At 42.7% G+C, this 21,840-nt stretch overlaps 1 protein-coding gene across 14 annotated transcripts in view; it reads right to left on the bottom strand.

Moving 5' to 3' along the window:
* Nucleotides 1–83: 83 nt before the first annotated feature.
* GIGYF2 (GRB10 interacting GYF protein 2) overlaps nucleotides 84–21,840 on the bottom strand; it is a 74,610-nt gene continuing 52,853 nt past the window's right edge. For 6 of the 14 annotated variants that reach the window (XM_038145962.1, XM_038145961.1, XM_038145963.1 and 3 more), the window contains 21 exons: nucleotides 21,359–21,576; nucleotides 21,111–21,270; nucleotides 20,833–21,033; nucleotides 20,149–20,339; nucleotides 19,280–19,439; nucleotides 17,322–17,488; nucleotides 16,862–16,950; nucleotides 15,754–15,861; nucleotides 15,101–15,198; nucleotides 14,503–14,603; nucleotides 13,552–13,713; nucleotides 11,647–11,748; nucleotides 8,735–8,893; nucleotides 7,386–7,622; nucleotides 6,672–6,794; nucleotides 5,841–6,044; nucleotides 5,522–5,727; nucleotides 5,068–5,222; nucleotides 4,454–4,623; nucleotides 3,977–4,124; nucleotides 84–1,850 (listed from right to left, as the gene is read on the bottom strand). In XM_038145962.1, the coding sequence (XP_038001890.1) occupies nucleotides 1,783–1,850; nucleotides 3,977–4,124; nucleotides 4,454–4,623; nucleotides 5,068–5,222; nucleotides 5,522–5,727; nucleotides 5,841–6,044; nucleotides 6,672–6,794; nucleotides 7,386–7,622; nucleotides 8,735–8,893; nucleotides 11,647–11,748; nucleotides 13,552–13,713; nucleotides 14,503–14,603; nucleotides 15,101–15,198; nucleotides 15,754–15,861; nucleotides 16,862–16,950; nucleotides 17,322–17,488; nucleotides 19,280–19,439; nucleotides 20,149–20,339; nucleotides 20,833–21,033; nucleotides 21,111–21,270; nucleotides 21,359–21,576 (3,227 nt within the window). In that variant the 3' untranslated portion in view covers nucleotides 84–1,782. The remainder of the gene's footprint in view (nucleotides 1,851–3,976; nucleotides 4,125–4,453; nucleotides 4,624–5,067; nucleotides 5,223–5,521; nucleotides 5,728–5,840; nucleotides 6,045–6,671; nucleotides 6,795–7,385; nucleotides 7,623–8,734; nucleotides 8,894–11,646; nucleotides 11,749–13,551; nucleotides 13,714–14,502; nucleotides 14,604–15,100; nucleotides 15,199–15,753; nucleotides 15,862–16,861; nucleotides 16,951–17,321; nucleotides 17,489–19,279; nucleotides 19,440–20,148; nucleotides 20,340–20,832; nucleotides 21,034–21,110; nucleotides 21,271–21,358; nucleotides 21,577–21,840) is intronic. The other 8 variants (XM_038145966.1, XM_038145972.1, XM_038145964.1 and 5 more) reach the window with 7 other exon arrangements.

Genomic DNA, 21,840 nt, shown 5'->3' with positions numbered 1-21,840 from the left:
ATGCGAGTCGAGTTTGGGTGGGTTTTAGCACCAGGAATTACCTCAATACTCAGCTTTGACAAAAGCAAGCAGAAAGTTTTCTCTCAGATATAATACAACCAGGTTTTATTTAAGTTCTCTCTTTTTTTCCCCCCCACACTGGCAAAAGTTCAGAGGGAGTTTAAAGTTTTGTAAACATTTTAACTACCCCTCTTCCCCCTTTTATGAATTTACAAAGCAAAGGAGACAGGGAGACCAGATTTGCAACAGTTCCAAGTCTCTCCATGCTATCGGATCCAAAAACTATATACAAGTCTGCAGCAGTCTCTGTATAGTTACTGTACATGTTTGGGGACGGGGGAAGAGAGAGGAGGAGGAGGGGAAGGTGACCCCAAAAAATGAATAAACCAAACAAAATAAAATCCAAAGCCAAACTGCTCTTGAGCAACTCAAACTGTTTTCTTTAGGCAGTGATGACAGAATAACAGACACCTTTATACAACTCCACCAAAACTGCAGCATATCTCCCTTCGCAGGTTACACCCCTCTGGGGACGGGAGATGGGACCAGGGGGTTCAAACTAAGTGCATTTGGCAGTTTTCCTTCTCTGTCGTTTGTGGTGTGTGCGGGGTGGGTGGGTGGTTACGTGGAGCAGGGAAGGTGGTGTTAATCTTTCGGTGAGAGAGGAAGGTTATGACTCCATAAACACTTAGAGGTTATGGATCCCAGTGAAGGTGCGTGAAGTACTTTTAAGGTGTAGAAGATAAGCAGGGCCATCATTGCACAAAGCTTCGTCCTCCAGTGTCTCTCTCCGTGACGAAAGGGCATCTCTGCTCGATACCTAAGCACTGCTTCAAGTGACAACCAGCTGAGGCTGCTGGCACGTCTCTGAAAGCCAGGGTCCACCCTCTCCAGAGACTACAGATCCACACTGTAAAGATCCCACTGTCTCTTAAACGAGACAAATTTGCAGGAAAAGAGCTCAAAATAAACTGGTCCTAACCCTCTGAAGGTAGCACTTATGGGGTAAATTCAGCCTGAAAGAAGAGATGCCACCCCCCTTTTTCCAGAGCAGAAGTCCCCACTTGTCCAGGAAGGCTGGAGAATGCCGACGGGAACTCCACCAGCTTCAGCATCACCACCTAATGAAGACAGACGCGAGCTTTCCCTCCAAAAATTATGTGCTGAGAAGGGCTGGCAGGGGGTGTGCAACTTCAAACCAACCCAAGCTAAACTGTGCCCACTACCGCCCCTCTCCTGTTGCCAGTTTCTAAGGGTAGCTTATGAATGCAACTCCTGGCCAGGAGAGCACCTCTTGCCCTGATAGAGCAGCCAAGTCAGTATCTGTGTGGCATTTTGGTTTTGACCAACATCTGTTAACCACAAACTCTCTCTCAATCTCTCTCTCTCTCCATATGACTGCACGTGTTGGATGTGGTAAGAGTAACCAGGAGAAGGAAGCAATGCTTTGCAGAATCCCAATTGATTTTTTTTCCAGGTACGTCAGCAGAATGAATCACAGCACAGTGAAAGCTTGCTGCCCAGTTCAGCCTTGTTGTGAACAAAGCCTAACTCCCACCCTCCCGGGCCTCGGAACAAAGTCCACTTGAGCGGGCTGACAGCAGGAACAACGCCTGTGGGTCCTGGGCAGAAAGGGTTTGCTGGGGCCAGAGGAAGCAGCCTGAGATGATTGATCCTGTGATTCACTGCGAGGCAAAGAACAACACAAGGTGGAGAGTACGGTGTCCAAACGGAGAATCCATGGTTAACAGATGCAGGAAAAGCCAGTTGATTTGCACATGCTCAGTAGTCTTCCAAAGTCTCTATTTCTCCCATATTGAGCCGCTCTGACGAAGCATTCACTGAAAACCCTGTGAACGAAGAAGAACTGGTGTTAAAAATCTGGCTGTGGTATAGAGCACTCGATACAAAACATCTGTTAAACGCAGTACCATGTGTAAGAGAAAGTCAGTCTAGGGGTAATTCAGTAAGGCTACAGATGCAGTCACCCACACTGGCTAATTTTTTCCTTAATAAAGATAACCGACTGTATATTTAGACAAGCATCACTTGGTCTTTAAAACCAGATCAGAAGCCTGTTTTCAAGTTCCATTTAAAATGTGTCACTTGCAGAGCTAGTACAAGGCACATCTACACATGGTGGCAACATGGCTCTGCAACATCTCAAAAGGGAATGAGCTTAACTCAACTGGCTCTTGGAGTGGCTGTCAACACCGTACTTACATGGCCTGAGAAGAAGAAATGGGCATTCTGAGAACTTGGAATCACACATGGAATCATGCTCCCACGCTTCAGGAGTTGTGAGCAATTTCACCCTTTACTTTAAAGTCTCAATGCATGTACCTATGAAATCTAGTAGCAATTACATCTATTCCCATGCTTTTTCACAAACTTCCATCTCAGGAGTACAATGTGAAAATGTACAAAGTTACCCAGGGCCATGCAGGCAGCTCAGGATGCAGCCAAACTTCTACCCAACCTTTTAGCCATGCGTGTTGAGGACACGATGCACATGAGAAAAGTGTGAGGAAGAGTGAAAATACTTTCAGCAAGGATACAAATCCAATAAATCAAATACATCTTTCCTACTGAAATCCCCTTTTTAAGGCTGTTCAAACCCCATCTGGAGTACGAGAACAGGGAAATTTTCCCTGTGTACAGCTACTAAACACAAAGTTGAATTTCAGTGTCTTGAGAGTGCTACATTGGCTTGCTCTGTGCTAGACAACCAACTGCCTTCCACTTTGAGAGATCAGAAATGCTCTGTTCAGTAGGTTGAGGAAAATTGTTCTGGCTCCCTCACGTGGCAGTGTGGCCTAAAAGCATTTGAAATTATTTTGAAAAAGACTGAGTGAATCAGTTTTTAAAAAACTGCATGGGCTACCTCCCTTCCAGCTGGAACTTCTAAATTGTATTTAGTGATTTCTTCTTCACATTACATGAGTTGTTTTTTTAATATATTCAACTGAGTACCCAGATCAGACTCAGTGGATGGGCACCTTGGGGTGGCCTAAGTCAGGATTCCACGGAGAAGCTCCATACACAACAGTGCAGAAACCACTGATTCAGCTGAAGTACTGACATTGGTGAGACCAAAAATAGAAGAAAGACAAAAACCAAAGGCAGGGCTCTGCTAGAGCCTTAAAAAAGGCAGTGACTTCAGGTGGACAATACCTGTCTGCTTCTACAGCAACCAGGCTCAGCAGAAGCAGCACAACAAAGGCTGGCCCAGTGCAGGGCCCTGGCTTCCCCTCTGTCACACACGGCACAAACACAGACGTTTATTCCTCATGAACATAACAGTGACCTGTCACCCCACAGTGACCATCCACTCACACAATGCCCTCGTACCTTAAAAGCTACTTCAAAGAAACTTTTCCATCAAGTGCTACAGGGGACGGTTAAAACGAGCCTCACATAAAAATTAAGACACAGAACATAATAAATAAATAAATAAAGGACTGCTAATGAGGTCATCATCTCCATTGTCTCCAAGTGGAAATCTGTGACCACTTCAACCTTTGCTGTCTTTTCTGACTAGGGTAGAGGTTATCTCCTGGAAAAAGGTGGCATCACAAAGGCAGCTTCAGAAAGCTGCTCCTCATAAAGAAAGCAAAACATGCTTTTCTTCAAAGAAGAAATCATCCTTAAAGCAATAAAATAGTCATAGGTCAACTCAAAGGAGGAAAGGGAATTTAACTGAAAGCCCTGAACTAATTAAAAGGTTTCCAGGTAACAACCCAGGTATCAAAGAGGCCATTACATGAGGGAAAGTTGAACAAAAGTTTTCCATGAGAATGATACAGAATTTTTCAAATCATTAAATAAGTAATACTACTGAAAAGATTCTAAAGACATTCCAACTTTTCTACTCAAATTCAGTATTACCATTTAAGGTCAATAACAATCCTCTACACTCCCCAAAGCAAACCACCACTACCAAATTAAACATTAATTTTTTAAAATTGAAACAGACCTAACAAGCTGGGATCTGCTCGAACCATTTTCTGTTTCTTCTTTTTCTTCCCGCTCTGCACAGCCTCAAAGTTGGACTGCTGGTTGTTGCTCTGATTGGTCTGAAAGACTGAATGTAGTGAACTGTGGTTCATCCCCCACACTGAATCCTAGAGAACAAATTAAGGACAAGATTACAGAGCACAGTGAAGTCTGGTTTATTTATACAGAAAATATTCAGAGAGCCCAAAGCACTTCCTAGATCCACGTGGCAGCTACCGATGTGTACACCTTATCTTCCCACAGCATTTCCCAGATCACCACGCAAAAACACTCTGATCTACAGCTGGCCTCAACTGTTAAGTTACAAAGGAAACTTGATCCTGTGGTAAAAACTGGACAGCTGCTTTATTGTCTGCATTTGCCGGGACGCTGATGAACGCAGCAGGGTGCTGAGTGCGGCCTGACACAGCCCGCAGGGAGAGCAGCGGCACTTTACCTGCTGTTGCTGCTGCTGCCGCTGCTGACTGGCTTTCTGTTTGGCACGGCGCTCGAGGAACTGCTTGGCAAACTCCTTGGCCTCAGGAGTATCTCCAAGGTAGGCTCGGATGTAGTCATGGACTTCATAGGGAGACTCCACTTCCTTCAGGAAAGAAACAAACGTGGGAACTGCAAGAAGAAGGCAGACCGTGAGCGAGTGCATGTTGATAGCAAACACACACATGCAATAAACATCAGTGCCAGATTTCTGTGTCAAATATTTGCTGGTCTAGTAGCTTGCCCTTTCCAGGTCCCGAGAATAAAGCCCTATCATGCAATGCAGAATGAAGCTGGATCCTCATCTATCTGCCAGATAATGCTTCCATGACTACCAGAAATCCTCAGGAGGGCTCTGGCTGACAGACTTCAGAACTTTTTCAAGTCCCAGATTTGCTACAGGTAGGACAATGAAAACCTAAAAGAGGATGCAGCCAGCTCTTCTAGTCGCTATTTAATGATGTCCTTTTGCTGAGTGCACTGGAAACACTGGATTGATACCATTACAGTCCCTCAGAACTACCCTGTCAGAAAACAGAACAGATATTGCTCCCCCCATTTCTTTCCATCTCTTACCATCTAAGTTGTTGGCTGTGTTGAGTGCATGAAGCATCTGTTCACACCACTGAGTGAATCCATCCTGGGCTTTATTAACCCCCTGGAACAATTTCAACAGCTTCTCCTCTTCTTCTACCTTCTTGTTTTGTCTACCTGTAATACCTACAGATTTACTGAGGTAAAGAAAATGCATATAATTAGATTATCAGTTACCAGCTTATCCAGAGTACCATAAACAGTACAGTGTTGTAAGACTATTTTACAAGATGTGAACACTTTTTAAGAACAAAATTATTTTCTAAGCAGGTGACAAAATGAACTGAGAATGGTCACCTATTAGCTATTTTTGTTGTCAAAACAGATCCTGAATGACACAGAGAAAAAAAAGGAAAACACATGATGTTCTAACTGCTAAGTGATCATGCCAGGAGTAGCAGTATTTCTTTGCAAAAGCTCCTTCCCCAGTTCCTACCTGAGGCTGGCATTGCTTTTGTTTTTATTGGTCGAGTTACGAGGTCCCACTTCCTTCACTGCATCATCCCAGAAACCCATGTTTGAGTTTTTGGTATCGGCATTACTCCAGATGCTACTGACTAGGTCAGATGCCCACTGGTTGCTGGGATTCGTGTTTAGAGAGCCCCACACTGAATTCCCAATGCTGGTGTGCAGGTTAGAGTGCTGTTGAGACACAGAGAGATGTTGGTTATTAGCACAGACCCAGCAGAAAAGACATGAACAGACAGAGGGAACTGGCACAGCTGCTTTCCTCCTGATCAGACAAATAAACGTACCGTGGTATTTCTGACTCTGTTCGGCTGCTGGTGCTGCTGTTGTTGCTGTTTCTGCATCTGCCTTGCCTCTTCCTGCTGTATCTCCAGCAGGGACTTGGTGGTGCCTGTTGGTTTGGTGACATTACCCCAGCCTGACAATTTCTGCTGCTGTTGCTGCTGCTGTTGCTGGAGGGCCTTCATTAGTTCACGCTGCTGACGCCTTTGCTGTTGCATGCGAGACAGAAGTGCTTGTAAATACTCTCATATGATCATTACTATTCAAAAGTCTAACTTGGAAACTGGTTTTAAAGAGAATTTGCTTTCTTCTGGAGAACCCTGGCTGACCAGTTATTGTTATGAGCCATTACTGTTCCTCCAAAAAGGGAGACATTAGGTAACCAGTAAATACAAATTTGTTTATTAGCCTTGGCCAGACTAAATTTATCAAATCATTCCTGCAGTCAGCTTCTTGGAAGATGACCTTCTCTCCTATCATCATTTGCTCCCCTCCCCAGCCCACCCTCCCTTTAACTGCCCTGGTCTTGTGAGTATCTTCAAACGTGTTAGAATATAGATGTGAAATAATTGTATACTGGTTTGTGAACATATTACACTCCCAGGGTTAAAAGGGTGCAGGTTTCCCTTCTTTCAGATTCTTGTACTAAGAAGCGATAAAAACTTTCACACAAGTGCTTACTGAACCTATGCCTGAAGGACAGGATTTTGAGTTATGCTATTTCAAAAAAACATTCCTCATCCTCACCATTCCTTCTAATAACTGAGGTGACAGCTAAGCAGTGCCACAGCTGAGTCCCCTCTAACAAGCTGCACTCCGCTGCTGTCAGTGTTTACCTCCTCTCGCAGCTGCCGTTCTCGTTCTTCTTCTAACTTTTGGATTTCGGCCAATGACAGTGTGGTCTGGGACTGACAAGCTCCTGAATTTGATTGCTGACCCCATGTCGAAGATGAAGGGAGCTGGGCCAAAACAGATATCAGGAATTACAAAACATTTGAGAACACTGCTGGAGTATAATCAGGAAAGAAACAGTAGAAACCCAGGGGAAAAGAAAGGCCACCTTTAAAGGTTAACAAAACCCTAGAAAGTACAAAATGGTATAATAATAAAGTATGAAAAGGCAGAAAATAGAAATTATACATTCTCTGAATTGCTCTCTATATGTAACATTATTCAATAATAATGTTACACATTAATACACAGAATAATGTAACACACCATTACCTGAAAAAAGCAATCCATTTCCATTTCAAACACTAGGAATTCCAAGCTTTAGAAACTTTTCACTGGCTCTTGCTCATTGTGGCAAAATACTATCTGTGCCCATGTGTGATGCCTTCCCACTGTGCTTCTACTGACAGAACCTTTTCAGTTTTTAATTTGTAACTTCTCTTCCTCTTTCTTCTCGCATCAACTCTTTACCCTCTTCCCTCTCCAGACAGCTCATCCATCCCTGCTCTGCCCAAACTACCACAGACCACCCTGAATGCAGCAGTGGCTTCACTTCCCTTTCTGAGCTGAAAGGAAGCGAAACTGCAGGAACAGGTTACCTTCATTTGTGCAAGTTGCTGCTGTTGCTGCTGCTGCTGCAGCCGCCGTAAAGCCTCCTGCTGCTGCTGCCTCTGCCTCATGATCTCCTTCTGGCGCTGGAGTTCCAGCTCCTTGCGCTTCCGCTCCTCCTCCTCCAGCCGCTGCCGGGCCGCCTCCTCCTCCATGCGCAGCCGGCTCTCCTCCAGCCGCCGCTGAGCTTCCTCCTCTTCACGCGCCCATTTGGCGGCCTCCTCTTCCTTCCCAGGACACAGAAAGGAATAAGGTCTAAGGAGACTTCACAGAATTTAGAATGCTCAACTCTATGGCACTGATATTCTGACAGAACAGAGAGGGACCACGTTATCTGTGATCTGTGCTGTTTGGGTTGTTCATTTACCTTTCCCAGTAATATAGTCTATATTCCCTAAAAATACATGTTTCCCATTGCTCCACCAAAGAACTTGGAACAGAATGGCATCTCCCTAATTCACACCAGCAAGTTTCTTATTACTTTCCTTCTAGTAGTTACACACCGTTCAGTCTGAGCTTCTGCCTGCTTATACTACTTGCAGTACCACCACATTTTCAGTGGAATAAAACTTGGCAAAAATAACAGGAAAGAAAAGACAGGTACAAAGATGGAGATATTTACTGTTGTTACTCAACAGTACAGTTCCAGAGAAGACACTTCTGCTAACAAAACGACAGAAATGGTGATGGACATCTCACAAGGGAGGACCCTGAAAAGGCATTTTTAAATACTAACTGTGAATTCTGAAATGGACTTGGAAGTTAATGTGAAGCCAATTAGTTTGACCAAGGGACTGTGAAAGTATCCATTAGGGGACTGGAAGCTCAAGTTCCCCAATAGGGACTTCTAATACTGACCCCAAGGAGAAAAAAATCCTGCTAATAAAAAAAAGGGAAGAAAAAAAGTTGAAACTCTGGTAGCGCATATAGATTTGGCACTGCACAGAAGAACTGCCAACACTGATCAATTCAGATGAGACTGAAGATAAAGTAAAGGCCCAGAGAGTGCTAATTCAAAACAAACTGTTATTCTGATAATGTACTCTGCCTCAGAAAGGAGTATAAACACTGCTGCAAAGCCATTCTTAAGGCTAAATGTGAAGGGAGCACACTCACTCCCACCCAAATCTCTTTACCCAAGGGTGTATTAGATTCTGATTGTTTTGTCTGAAGTCAGGATACAGGTAAACAATCTTTTTTCACTCAACACTGTCTGCAAGCTCTGCTTTCTTTGACCAAAACTGATTTGACCTCTCAAGCACTGCTGCAAGTTTCAAAGGCTGTTTGTTGTGGCAGCCCCCATAATTAAACAGAAGAGGTCCCTTTTGTCATTTTTCACCTGTTTACGAATTAACTCCTCTCGCTGACGTCTTTCCTCCTCCTCTCTTCTTCTCTCCTCCAATCTCCTAAGTGCTTCCTCCTGTTGTTGCCTCTCCTCTTCCTCCCGCTGCCGCCTTAGTGCAATTTCCTGCTCTCGTTGTCGCCTGAGGGCCTCCTCCTGGAGTTGGGAACAAAATGTCAGTCTATAAATGCCATTTTATCAACAAACAACATCAGAACACAGATTACAGCATTGTCTGGCCAAATAAGTAGCCTCAAGAAAAGCTCCCTAGCTCCAAACTAAGCTCTACCAGAACAGTGCATTAAGCACAACAAACCCACATGTTAACAAGTAGTTCTGCTGCAATGTGCAAAATACATAAATTATTTTAATGAGAAACAGAAGACATTAATTGCCCATCTTTGGTTTTAAAAATAATGGCATTGAGAATGACAACAAAAGGTAAGACTCCTCTTTTCACTATGCAGCACCAGCAGTTGAACTATAAATATTTCAAAGTGTGGGTATCATTAATTCCTTCTGGGGGGGCTGTCAGCTGTAAGTTGGAAGCTTTTCCTACTTACAGGAGTTTCTGAACAGTGACTGTTCAAGGGCACTACAAAGCTCAAACCACATCTCCAGACACCAGAAAGAAGCTGATGCAGCCCAGTGCACTTAAGGACAGTTACTTTTGAAGTCTCAAGAGCTTTGACTGGGCTCTCCCTGTACTATTTAAATATTATGGGTAACAACAGGTCTCTTAGGGGCTTTGATTTTTGATTATCCCTAACTTCCAATAATTCTGCTTTCCAAGTACTAAAATTATTTACTTAGCTTAAAAATGAAATATTAGCACCCTTTCCTATCAACATTAACAGTCATTTGTCCATTCTGCTACTTGGGTTTTTTTGAGGAATAGGGGATAAGCAGCTTCCTGTATATTGTTAAATCCCATAAATGAGATTCCACCCGAGGACCTCTTCCACCAGTTCTGACTTTCCCTTGCATAAAAATGCCTTTGTTTTTGCAGCCTTTTCTGAGCTCTGATGTTCAGCAACTGAGTTAAGGCCACCTTACTTTTCACCCCTTCTGTTGTCTGACTTACCCTACCAGCTCAACATGAAGATCTTAATTTTTGGACCAGAACCTTTTTAAGCTTTTATAATTTTGTATTTTCCTTTAAAAATGACCGCTACCACAATCACACTCCTGCAAGTTTTTGATAAGCAATACATCATTCATAGGATGAGTGGGGATTAATTGTGCAGCACAAATGTAAACTCTGGTAAATCAAGGAAGTCAATTGTGAAAACTAAGACCCTTTTATCCAATCTGACACCAAAGCTTCATGTACAGACAGCACAGATAAACTACACTACAGCTCCCTGAACAACTGCCCTGGGTTTTTCTCTGACAACTAATTTTAGATGCCTACGACAAAACTGTCAGTAGACAGAAGATCTTTTGTAAGTAATCCCATGGCACTGAACAGGTGCTGGCTGCAAGCCAACAATTCATTCATATTCCTGAATATCACTTAAGTGGTTTGATGCTAGATATAAGTGCAGTAAGTGGGTTTTTCCACTAGCTGGACATTGAACAATAGCCTGTGATTCATTTTCTCGTTATTCAAGTCAGCTTCAAGTGCAACACATACCACCTGAACCATTTTTGAAATTTGGGCCTTTAACTGTATTAACTCAACACATGCAGTCAAGCCACAGTAATCAAGTGTCCCCAATGCAAGTGCTGAAAAATTTCTGCTTTTATTGAAAATGCTGCTGCGTAGGCTGAAGGTGTCAGTCTTTTTTGTTTGCCTGGAGACCACAGAGCAGGATCTCAACTGAGGAGTCTTCAGTGCCAGCCAGTCTAGGGGCTCTCACTGACATAGCACGTAGCACCTGGGAGAGATGAGCAAAGTCACCGAGTCCTCCTGTGGGACAACACTTCAGTGGCATCTCTGCCCTACTCCCCGCTTGGGAAACGAGGCCAGAATTGCCATTAAAGCTGTACAGATCTCCTCCTTGCTCAGGCATGCCAGGAAAGACACTGCTGAACAACATGAGGAAAAGACTTCTCTCCCCTACAATGAACTAAAGATGAACAGTGTTTTACTGACACAAAAAAACCCTGTAAGATACAAAAAGCTGGGAAGTACAGCCTTTTTTCTGACTCTTCACAGCTACAAAAAATGCAGTCTTAATATTTACTTCTGTACCTTGTACCTTATTATTTGATGTTTTTGTTTGAGAACGTGACCGAAATCATTCAAAGCTCTCCAGCTTTCTGCCACTGACTGGTATGGGAAACAATCAATCCTTTGGATCTTAGTTGCTACCATGTTTGTAGTTTCTTGCTCCAAGACATTCCCAATGTTCTTTACCATCTTTTTTAGTCATTGTTTTCACACATATACATCTTGCTGTACAGACAGCTTATTTCACATCTTTTAAAATATCTGTAATATTGCAAAAATCCTTAAGCAGCAATCCCCAGTTCAATAGACTCTGGATTTTTAAATAAAATAGAGAATTTTTGGCAGTCGGTGACAACTGCAATTCTGCTTGTCTATGTTACTAGGGCTCACAAATCTTTTTGTTCTCCTCTTTGAAACAGGTATTTTAAAGGGAGAACTAAAGAAATAATTCAGAGAAAACAATTATTAACTGGTTCTTAAACCTCAAATTTTGTTCCTGAAAGCAATCAATTATTACAAAATAGAAGATACCAGACTAGAGACAAAAACGAAATACAGGAGCTACACAAGCTGGGCATTACTGTTTTCAATTCTACAGTGCAAAGTAATTGATGAAAACTGTGAACAGAACTGAATTCAACATTTGGTATGACATTTCATCCTACAGAATTGAATTTCTATTAGTTGTTTTTTTTTTTATTTAGAATTCACCATCAACAGCATATTTACTAACCTTATATACTAGTCTTTTATGCAGTATTACATCAAAAGCCTTCCTGAAGTCCAGGCAGATTAAGTCTACTGCTTCACCCCTCTCAGCTCTCACTGTCATCTCCTCAAAAGAAGTTAATCAAATTTGTTAAGCATCATCTCCTCTGCATAAATCCATGCTAATAAATCAGTTCATCCCTGATTCTATAATGCCTTTCAGTACAGAAGTCAGATTCAAATAATGACCAGTTTCCTTTTTTTAATACAGAATACAACGTTATTTTCTCTTTCCAGAGAAGTGCTTAAACTCTTTGTTACCTTTTCAAGACATTACTGCTCAGCATTAAGCATTGTGGCAATTATTGCATTGGTAATGAACTAAGATACTTGCTGTTACTGCTTTTCAACCCCGTTCTGCTTCCTTCGTGTAAATAGTTATTTCCCATGGCATCTCAGAACAGGAGAGTCAGACTGTTTACTGTACAAATCCAAAGTGGACAACAAAACTTTGGAATTTAACAGACATTGTTATACACAGAGGCAAAACTGTTAGTGAAAAGAAACAACCCAAGTCTACTTGAAGCCAACACAGATGACACAAATTGAGTTACCAGCTGAAAAATGTGTTCTTGTTATTGAACAAGATCTAAAGCAATCAATCTCAAAAGTTAAACTTTTGAGTATATTATTGCTTCAATGTTAGTTTGACCTCAAGTGGAGGATGCTTTTCTGCACAGCATAATGACTTCCTGCACACAAAGTAGATACACTAAAGCAAGGAGCCATTTATTTGCATACTTGATTCCAGAAGATACCATGAAATTATCTACATAGTATACTGTACCAATTCAAATAGACCTTCTGTGACAAACCCAAACCCTGAGTGAACAGATCTACAATGATCTTCCAAACAAAACTAGAGATTCTAGAGGCTTCCTTGGAAGTGTCTGATCCCTAAAGCAGGAATATGCTTACAGCTGCCTACCTAAGCTCGTAAGAAATTCTATAAAGGACAGAATTCTTTAGAATTACTTTTGCCTATTATCCATGTGGTACTTCTCAGGACATTTACTAACTCCTTAGTGAATAAGCTCAGCCTTGGGCTTGCCCTTATCCTTCACATGCAAAGTGAAAACTTTAACTTTCACTTTCCCTCCTGCAACACTTAAGGAGTAACTACATTTTCTTCCATACAAAATTCAGAAGTAAATGCTATAAAGGCCAAACTAGTAATGTCTCCACTGCGTATTCTTGGATGATTAAGAACGTACTACAATTCCTACATTCATTCTCCTACTGCAACACTGATCACCTAATTCTTTTGAAGAAATATGCTTGATCAAACTACATCCCTTCCTTTCCCAAGTACCAACTCAAGTAAAAAAGCTGACAGACTCTATTACCCAGATAATAATGTATTTTTAAAAACATTACTAAGTTAAAAAAAAAAAAAAACTGGGGAAAAATACGCTGAATGTCACATCACTTTTTGTCCACTATACCACTCTACCTCTTATTCATTTGAAACAGTTGCTCAAGTTCCATCTACTCCAGAACTTATCTTCATAAAACACTTGACTGCATAAATGGGAAATAAAGATCAAAACATGCAGTAACTGGGCAACTAACTAAAGTCTAACATTGACATTCAGAAGTTGAGAGGGAATATTCCATATGGAATCAAGGCCCTGTTCTCCCAAACAGAAACCTATCTTCAAGTGAACCATCAAAGCCCATTTCTCAGATTGAAGTTTGGGCTCTTGAAAAAAATAACAGAAGAATCATAATTTAATATACTCACATGAAAAATATTAAAACTGTCTTCATACACACCTACCAAAGATTACTTAGACCCCACAGGATTCTTAAAGTGAGTTTTATAAATTATTATAATTAATTAGAGATTAACTACATTGGGGAAACTCACTTGCTTCCTGCGGGCCAGTTCTTCTTCTTCCCGTCGTTTCCTCTCATCTTCCTGCTGCCTCCTAAGTAGCTCTTCTTGTTGCCTCCGAAGCTCCTCCTGCCTTTTCCTCTCCTCTTCCTCTCGTTTGGCCCTCATTTCCACTTCTCTCCTCTCTTGCTCTAGCTACAATTCACATAAAACTATACTCAGATGCAGGTAACGTATTCCTACACCATTTCTTAGGGCAACTCTGCTGACATTACAGTAACAGCTTAACAGATGAAGCCTCTGACAGATGCTCTCCCTTAATTGCAATTTTACCTACCAGCTGGCTGCCTACTGAGGTCAGATTCCTGAAACAATCCAGAACAATTTTGGACAATTTCTGTTTGTAACAAACACCAGTTTTCCACTCAGTCTTTCTACATCAGCTCCTGAAAATACCCTCTGACTCTGGACTTGAGTAGTGAGTTGCTTTGCAGTCATCATAAAACAGTAATTTTCAGGAAATGTACAGAGTCGTACAGGTTCAAACTCACAAAAAAATTTAATACTAGAGTACATGTAGAATAACCCTAGCAAATAGGACTCTTATGAGTCCCCAAACCAGTTTGGGTGAAAATCACAAGGATTAGGAGCACAACTACCAGGTCTCAACTCAGGGTTTGGCCTGACAGCTCATGATGATCTCAGTTTAAAACAGAGGTGGCTAGTGAAGAAGTTTTAATCACAAATGTAGAACACAAACACTATTTCAGAGGTCAGTAGTACCTCCACAACAATGGTTTCCAAGCAGCTGTCCACAAGGATTTCATAACTTGTTTTTATAACCCCTATTCTCTTTATGGTGTTTTCCATGGAAATCTAGTCAAAATCATCCACTGAAGAGCTCAGTCTTCCATTGGCTCAAAAACCACAATTACACTGCAGAAGAGCAATCCCAACTTCTTACAGTACAAAACAGTTTCTGACCTTTGCAGCCTTGGCCTTCTCGAGCTGCTGAAGTTGTTCTAGAGCTGGTCCCTGAGCTGCAGTATCAATGGGCAGATCCCAGACACTGCTTCCTTCCCAGACTAGACAGTGAAGAAAACAAACATTGACAAGCAAAAATAAGCACATGAACAAAACATAACTGAAAGTGGAGAATCTTGTGTATGCTGTTACTATGTTTTAGGAACTAAAATCATGTTAACACTTTTGCTTTAGTCAGTAGAGGGCCACCTTATCCTCCTGGATTACAAGGCCTGTCCGTGACTGAAGGAAGGCTGGGCTTCCTGTGAAATTCCACAGAAGAACCAGCTATTCCAGCTCCTCCCATCAGAGCAGAACACCCTTAAACAGAACAATGCCTTCAGATCTAGACTGCCATAACCATTGGAAAAGTTACCATCTTCTTCACCGCTCTAAATTGGAACGTCTACTGCCAGGCAAAGTAGGCTGACCCAGTTAAACATCATGATGCAGAAATAATTTCCCCTTGTGTCAGGAAGGGAGGGATCATCTCAAAGATGCTGATTCTTAACACATTGGGACTTTTCCCAAGAGACCTGACCCAAGCTAAGCACCTTACCTGTAGGCTGTGAAGCTGACTGAAGTTCCCATATTGAGCCAGTGTCCGGCACTGACACAGACCTTGTAACAGGTGGCATCATGTTCTGTTCAGATATTCTGTAATACCAACAGGAAGAGTCAACATGCCACTTCCAGGGAGAGGAGTGCTCTGAGCACGTATGAGACTCAGTAACTTGTAACATACTGCTTTCCTTCCACACCTCTATTTAAAACAAAAATACGATGTGGACAATAGTAGTTGCTTGCAGACTTCTTGCTGATCTCACCCCTGCTGCTAAGTCAAGGGCTAAGCTAGAGTTTTGCATTTGTTGCTTAGAGGTCAGTTTGAGGAACAAGCATCCAGTACTGCAGAACTGGCAAAGCTCCTCGGTGACCAGCACAACATATCTGTGAGACAGGTACGATTCAAACTCCTCATTTCCATAAACACTCTGAGGCAAAGGTTACACGTATAAAGAAGTACTCCATATCCTGAAACTGCTTCCTATTATTCTGAAACATACTTATATTCTCATTACTATCTTCAACACACATAATCCTAAAGTATGAGAAGACTTAACTAGGACAGACAGCTGACAAAATGTAATTATTGTTATATACAAACTAGAGCACAGAAAGAACAGAATTCAGTTCAAGCCCGGGTTAGCTCACCTCATCTTCAGGGCCTGGAACTGTTGAAGGAGAATAGCAAGCTGCTGCTGCTGCTGGGATGAGAGGGCTGCCTTCTGCTGCTGAGCCAGCATCTGTGCATACTGTTGTCTTCAAAAGAGAAGCAGACAAGTGGTATTTGTTCACTTAGGCCCAAGTTGCAGACAGATTCATGCTCTGAGACTAATGCCCACTGACATATATAATGTACACGCTAAATACTAGAGAAAACCACAGAACAGAAGCTTGGCAAGAATCAAAATAAAAGAATATAGCCAGATGGCTCACATGAGCAGAACCAGACTTCTCTTCCCCCTCAGCTATGTCACCTGGCTATTACTGCCCCATATTTTCTTGTAAGTTGTGCAACACTACTTCCTTTTTTGTCTAAATTCCATAATTTTAGCTCAAATTAATTTGGCTCTGATCACTGTCCACCTGCAATCAGTCTCTTCCCCAGTATGCCAAGGCATTGCCTAGCACAGGAGCAGGCTCTTGGCTCATTCAATCATGAGCTGACAATCAGTATTGAAAAACTATAGTCATGACACATGCTTTCAGGATCCCCTGAAAGAGCAGCCTGACTGCTTTCTTTCCTTCAAGCTGCTGAAAAAAAAAAGCTGTTAGGAGCTGGACATAACTGAACGACTGACAGCTTTGGCAAAATGGATTTCAAACTGCTTTGCCTAGCAGGACCTTCCACTGATCTTCTAAGAGCTGAGCAAGCAGACCAAAAGTAAGTTCCACCTTCTCCATCTCCAGATCCAAAGATGTGTAGCCTTCTCCTGCCACCAAAACATCTGAAGGTCATTACTAGGACATCTGGGATTCAGACTGACCATAACAGCTACCTATAAAGCAAGTCTCACCAAAAGCTGTGTGTGACACTTTCAGGGAAAGGACCCTGAAAAATGAGCCTGGGGCAAACACACTGCCCTAATCCTGTACACTCTGAATATCTCCAGTGTTTGTGGAAGCAGCTATTGCTGTTGGAGGTGGAGCACTCCCAGCCCCATTGCCCAAGGAAACAATGACAAGCAGTTGAACCTAGATGGCTAAAAATGCAGAGCAGAACACAGCACTGGGAGATCTCTGGGACAAGAAGTCTTACTGTATTAGAAGATGTTGATACTGCAGGTGCTGCATTTGGATTAGAGCCAACTCTTGTTGTCTAGTCAGTCGCTCTTGGTCCAGCTCACCCTATGTTTAGGGATAAAATATTATTTCTCAATAACATATATACTAAGAGTAGTAGATTGCAAATGCAAGCAATGTAGAAGTTGTATTTTGACCAGAAAAAAAATGAAAACAAAAATACCTCAACTGAGATCAAGATTTACAAAGCTTGTGAAATACACACCACCTTTACATATCACAGTACCCAGCCTGCCAGCCACACCAAGCATTTTTAAATTACATGTCTTTTCTACTCTTGCTAAAGTAATCTAACACCAAGTTCAACTTTGGTGCTTGTAACACCTGCAATTCCAAGACAGAGTAGATGACACCTGAATAATTCAATTCCCACTTGTTAGAGGACTATTTCAATACTGTAACTGTCACATAATTACCAGATGTGGAAGCGGTGCTGGGCCTGGAGTGAAGGGAACCCTGCCCCACATTTTCATGATGTCTCCAAGTGGCTGGAAAGTCTCATCACAGGCTCTCTTCACCAACAGTGACATCGTGAAGTATCCAGCCTGGAACCACTCTGCCATCTCCTGATTACTGAACGGACCTGAAATCACATCAACCAACACACGTTGTGGGGAAAGGGAAGCAAGGCCAGGTTCAGCACGTTGGAAACAAGGAGCTGCCTATGTGCCACAGTGCCCAGCACCAGGCATTCCTGTCTGCCTCACCCACTCGTGGGGACACCGCTCATCCAAGGCTGGAGTGTCTGCACATCTGCACAGGGGCTACAGCACCGCCCCACAGGCTCAGGAAAAGCGCATGATGGCTTTCACCTCGCCTTGGAGGGAGACAGGTCAGCTCTGGGGTGAAAGCCAAGCAGCCACTGTGGTGTGGGGCTTGGTTCAGCTAATCCCCCTGCTGTCCTCCAGCAGCACTTCCTGCTTCAGGCTCACAGCAGCCGCAGCTTCCACCCTGGAGCTCAGCAGCACCTGCTGGCTGCCACTGCTCAAACCACAAGTGCTGCTTTCCCAGCTGCACTGCACAGATAATTAAACAATCTCAGCCTGCTTCAGCTCTTGCCTTCAAACCAGAGGAACCGTCATGTTTTACACAGGTTTTGCTTCTGGAACTTAGCAGATAAACAGATTCACCTCAAATGAACAAGTACATTTCTAAGATAATGAGGATGGAGTTTATTTCCTTTGTGAAAATCTACACTTCTTCTCTTCCTCTTTTTTCTAAGAAAGATTTCACTCATTCATTTCAAAGGAGGGTTCCTAATAAGTGTTGCAAAACATCTTCTGAAAAGTAGGAACATTCAGTAACCCTTGCCTTCCCTGTAGCTCCCTCTAGAAGGCAATTCCTCTTAGAGAATATAAAAACACAAGAGGCTATCCCAAGAAAAAAAAAAATTATTTGGAAGTGTTTCCTTCTTGATGGCACATTGAAGTACTTAATCCAACAACAAAAAATGTTTAGATTGTCACCCACCAATAAACACAGAGCAGTGACTGACATACACTGAGCCAATTAAAGCCCTTTATAATTAAAATTCTTTAAACCTAAAGGGATGAAAAAAATCCCCTAAAGATTGCAATACCTGCAGACAAGAGATTGACACACATCCCACAAACAACACCCCCCACCAATCCTATCTGGATTTCACAGCTGAGAAGTCATTCACACTACACAGTGTAAAGTACAGCAAGGAAGGAATTCACTGTCTAACTGCACTTTTTGGAAGCAGATAAGCAGCTGCTAAACGAGCCCTGGGACCTTCAAAAGAAATGTACCTTCTGAAAGCAAAGATGCAAGTATCTATATGAAAGGCCTGCTTCAAATTTTATTTACAAAAAAAAATTCTTAAGCAAAAATTGAAAGCAGGGAGCAGTTCCTATCTATTATATGAACTAACAAAGCAGTGGCTGCAAGTGCAATTTAAACTGAGATTGTGCACAAGCACTGACTGGTGGAAACTTGATTCCTCTTTGCCCTAAACAAACCACTCTCCCTGACTATTCCACATCTTCAGGCTGATTTCAAGGTTTCTTGTGGATTCTTTACGACTACTTGAGTGGTCACATTCCTCATTTGTTTCCACTGTTATCTGGAAATCTGAGTAACTAATGGCAAGTTTTAGTCTAACCTAATTTACAGAAACATGAAGTGATGGCAAACCTCAGCCACGATAAAGCACAGCTCTGGACGTTCAGCCTGCTGAGCTCATGGGGGCAGTGATGGGTCGAAGATATTTTCAAAACCTAGCTCTAGAATGGTAAATTCCCTGTGCTGCTTTTGTAAAAAGAAGCACCAGCACCTGTCGGAGGTAATTCTGTGAAGAACTCTTTAACAATTCTGTGAAACAAAAGAGGAAGTGTAAATGGCACAGACCTACCCTGAATTTCTCCTTGTGGATCTTTGTAGTACCACTTCTGCATGGCTTCGTGAAACAGGGGCATAGAGGAACCCTTTGCTCTGTGCTCTTGGATTTTTGCTGCTAGTCTTTCATCATCAAGGGCACTGTCCTGCAGATATGCCACCATTTTTTCTGCTTGCTGGAAGAGACATCAAAACCAGCAAGAAATACAAGAGTTAAATGGGGGCTTACAGATTTGGAAATGAGTGAACCAAACACCACCAACCTTGTGCTACCCAGTGCCCAGTGTACTAGGAATGACAGGCAGCCCCAGGACAGGGGTGACTGCTACACAAACCTGGAGCTTTGTCTACCACACTCGTCAGGCAGAATCCTGAACAAGCACAGTTCACCTGCTCACAAAAAGCTTTAGAGCAACTTGCCAAGGAGGTTTCATGCAGTACCACAGTAAAAAATAAAACAGGCATGGGAGCATGAGCACAAAGAAGGCTCTACACCTCAGCAGTCACTACAGTTTCATCAACACAGTGTTGTGAGTCACAGGATTTTTGGTTGGGTTTTTGTTTGTTTGATGGTTTGTTTGTTTGGGGGTTTTAACAGACATACATAATTTCTCAAGGCAAATCATAATGCTACTTGACAGTGGTCATAAGCACCGTGGTCTCTAGCTCTTTAACACGGTGTATAGCACAGAAAAATACAACAGCTTGAATTATTTGAAAAAAAAAAAACAAAACAACAAACCAGAGAGAAGCAGCTTTCAGTATACATTGTGGAGTGTAAAGTTTTAGCTGCATTTCTGATTTTATGGGCTTCAAATACTTGCTGCATTCCACATTTCTCCAGTCTCACGATTGTCAACAACAAAGGAATTAGAGAAATTTTACCTGCTCTAGGTGTTTGAGGCCCTCTTCATCATCTGGATCAGTGGGAATGTTGCCCATGCCTGGAGCAGCTGTGACAGGTGTTTGAACTGGCCGCAGAGCAGGATTTGAATTGGAAACAGGAGGAGAAAGATGAGCAGAAGCAGCTGTGTCTGCAGAAATCTGTGGCAAAGGTTGAGCAAGAGAAGCCAAATCTAAAGAAAAATGTTTAAGTTAGTTCATTATCTTTAACATAAATGACAATTACTTTTAAGAACTTAATGCAGAGAATCCTTAACAGCTCAAATTTAGCACCAAAGCAAAAGTATTTTCAGATCTTCCTGAAAGTACTGCTTAGAGCACAAGTATCCAGCCTAACTTCAAGGAACAAACAGTTTAGCTCTATCAGTGCAGAACTCAGCACATTTGAGCATATCCCATTTCCTGGCCACACACATTTGTCCAGACTATTCTGCTGTACTGCAGTGAGGCACATCCACAACTAGCTGATGTTTCTCTGGACTGCATTTCAGAGTGATGTACCAGTGCACTGCAAACACTTGAGATGGCATATCCAACAAGTCCTGTATTTATAGACCAGTTGGTGAATTCTGGCTTTCCATCACCAGTCCTTGCCTCTTTTAAGGGGCCAGGATTATTCACAGTGAGTAATGGAAACTTACTAAATTTATCTGTCAGGTTTATTACCTTCCCCTCTGTTGGACATTTTGGCTGACAGTGTATTCTCCACTCGATTCTCTTTATCTTCTGTTTTTTCTGTTCTTTCTGGCACAGACTCTTCCTTCCTTTCAAAAAGGTTTGTCTGCAGCGGGTCTGGAGGCTGGGATTTCGGTGGGGTGTCTGACTTGGCAGCTGGAGATGACGCCTGAGCTGCTTCTTCCACTGCTTCTGTAACAAGGCACAGTTTTAAGTAACTGAGTTAACAGAAATTCTACACTGACAGCTGCAGAAGAAGCCCCCCTTACCTGCCACTATTCTTTCTGTTTTCTCCCCCTCCTTCTTGGTCTTTTCATGATCTTTGGCTTCTTCATTGTGGCTCCCTTCAGAATCAGACCTTTCCTCCCCTTCCTCCACCGGCCGGAAGTCCATCTCCTGCTCCTCTGGTATTGGCTCCTTCTGCACTTTCTGCAAAGTCAACGCAATCATCCATAACCCACCCGACATCGCAGGACACTTGCACCAAGTGACCCAAGGGCCCAAAGCAGCTTTTCACCTTTAGAGACAGAAACGCTCCAGAGGAGTCAAAGGTGCCCATTTCTTCCTCTGCGTCCTCCAAGCACCACTCAGGGAGACTGTCCCTGTCGTCGTCCATGCTGCCGCTGCCGCAGCGCACGCGGCGATAGCCCCGCTCGTCGTCTCGGTCCCGGAAATCAAACTCGAATCTCCGCCGTCGCTCCATGTGCTCCCGCCAGCCTGCGGAATGAGGGCCGTCTAAGGCAGGGAAAGGAGCTTTACCACACAGTCCTGGGGCAGTGCTCACACAACGGGGGGGAAGGACACTGACAGCAATTCAGAAAGCTGCTGCATGGTACAGCCCACCTATAAACGGGCAATTTCAAGGGCGAGGCAAAGAAAAGGAGCATCTTGCCAATAAGAGATTTTCAAATATTGCCCACTGTATATCCTCACATTACAAACTGTGGAATAAGCATTAAAAGCCACATAAGGCTAAAAAAGCTTGGCTACAAAATCTAG

The sequence above is a fragment of the Motacilla alba genome, chromosome 9 (assembly GCF_015832195.1).
Source record: "Motacilla alba alba isolate MOTALB_02 chromosome 9, Motacilla_alba_V1.0_pri, whole genome shotgun sequence".
NCBI classification, from domain to species: Eukaryota; Metazoa; Chordata; class Aves; order Passeriformes; family Motacillidae; genus Motacilla; species Motacilla alba.
Note: the sequence above shows the minus strand (reverse complement) of the source record. Positions and strands in the feature narration are given on the sequence as shown.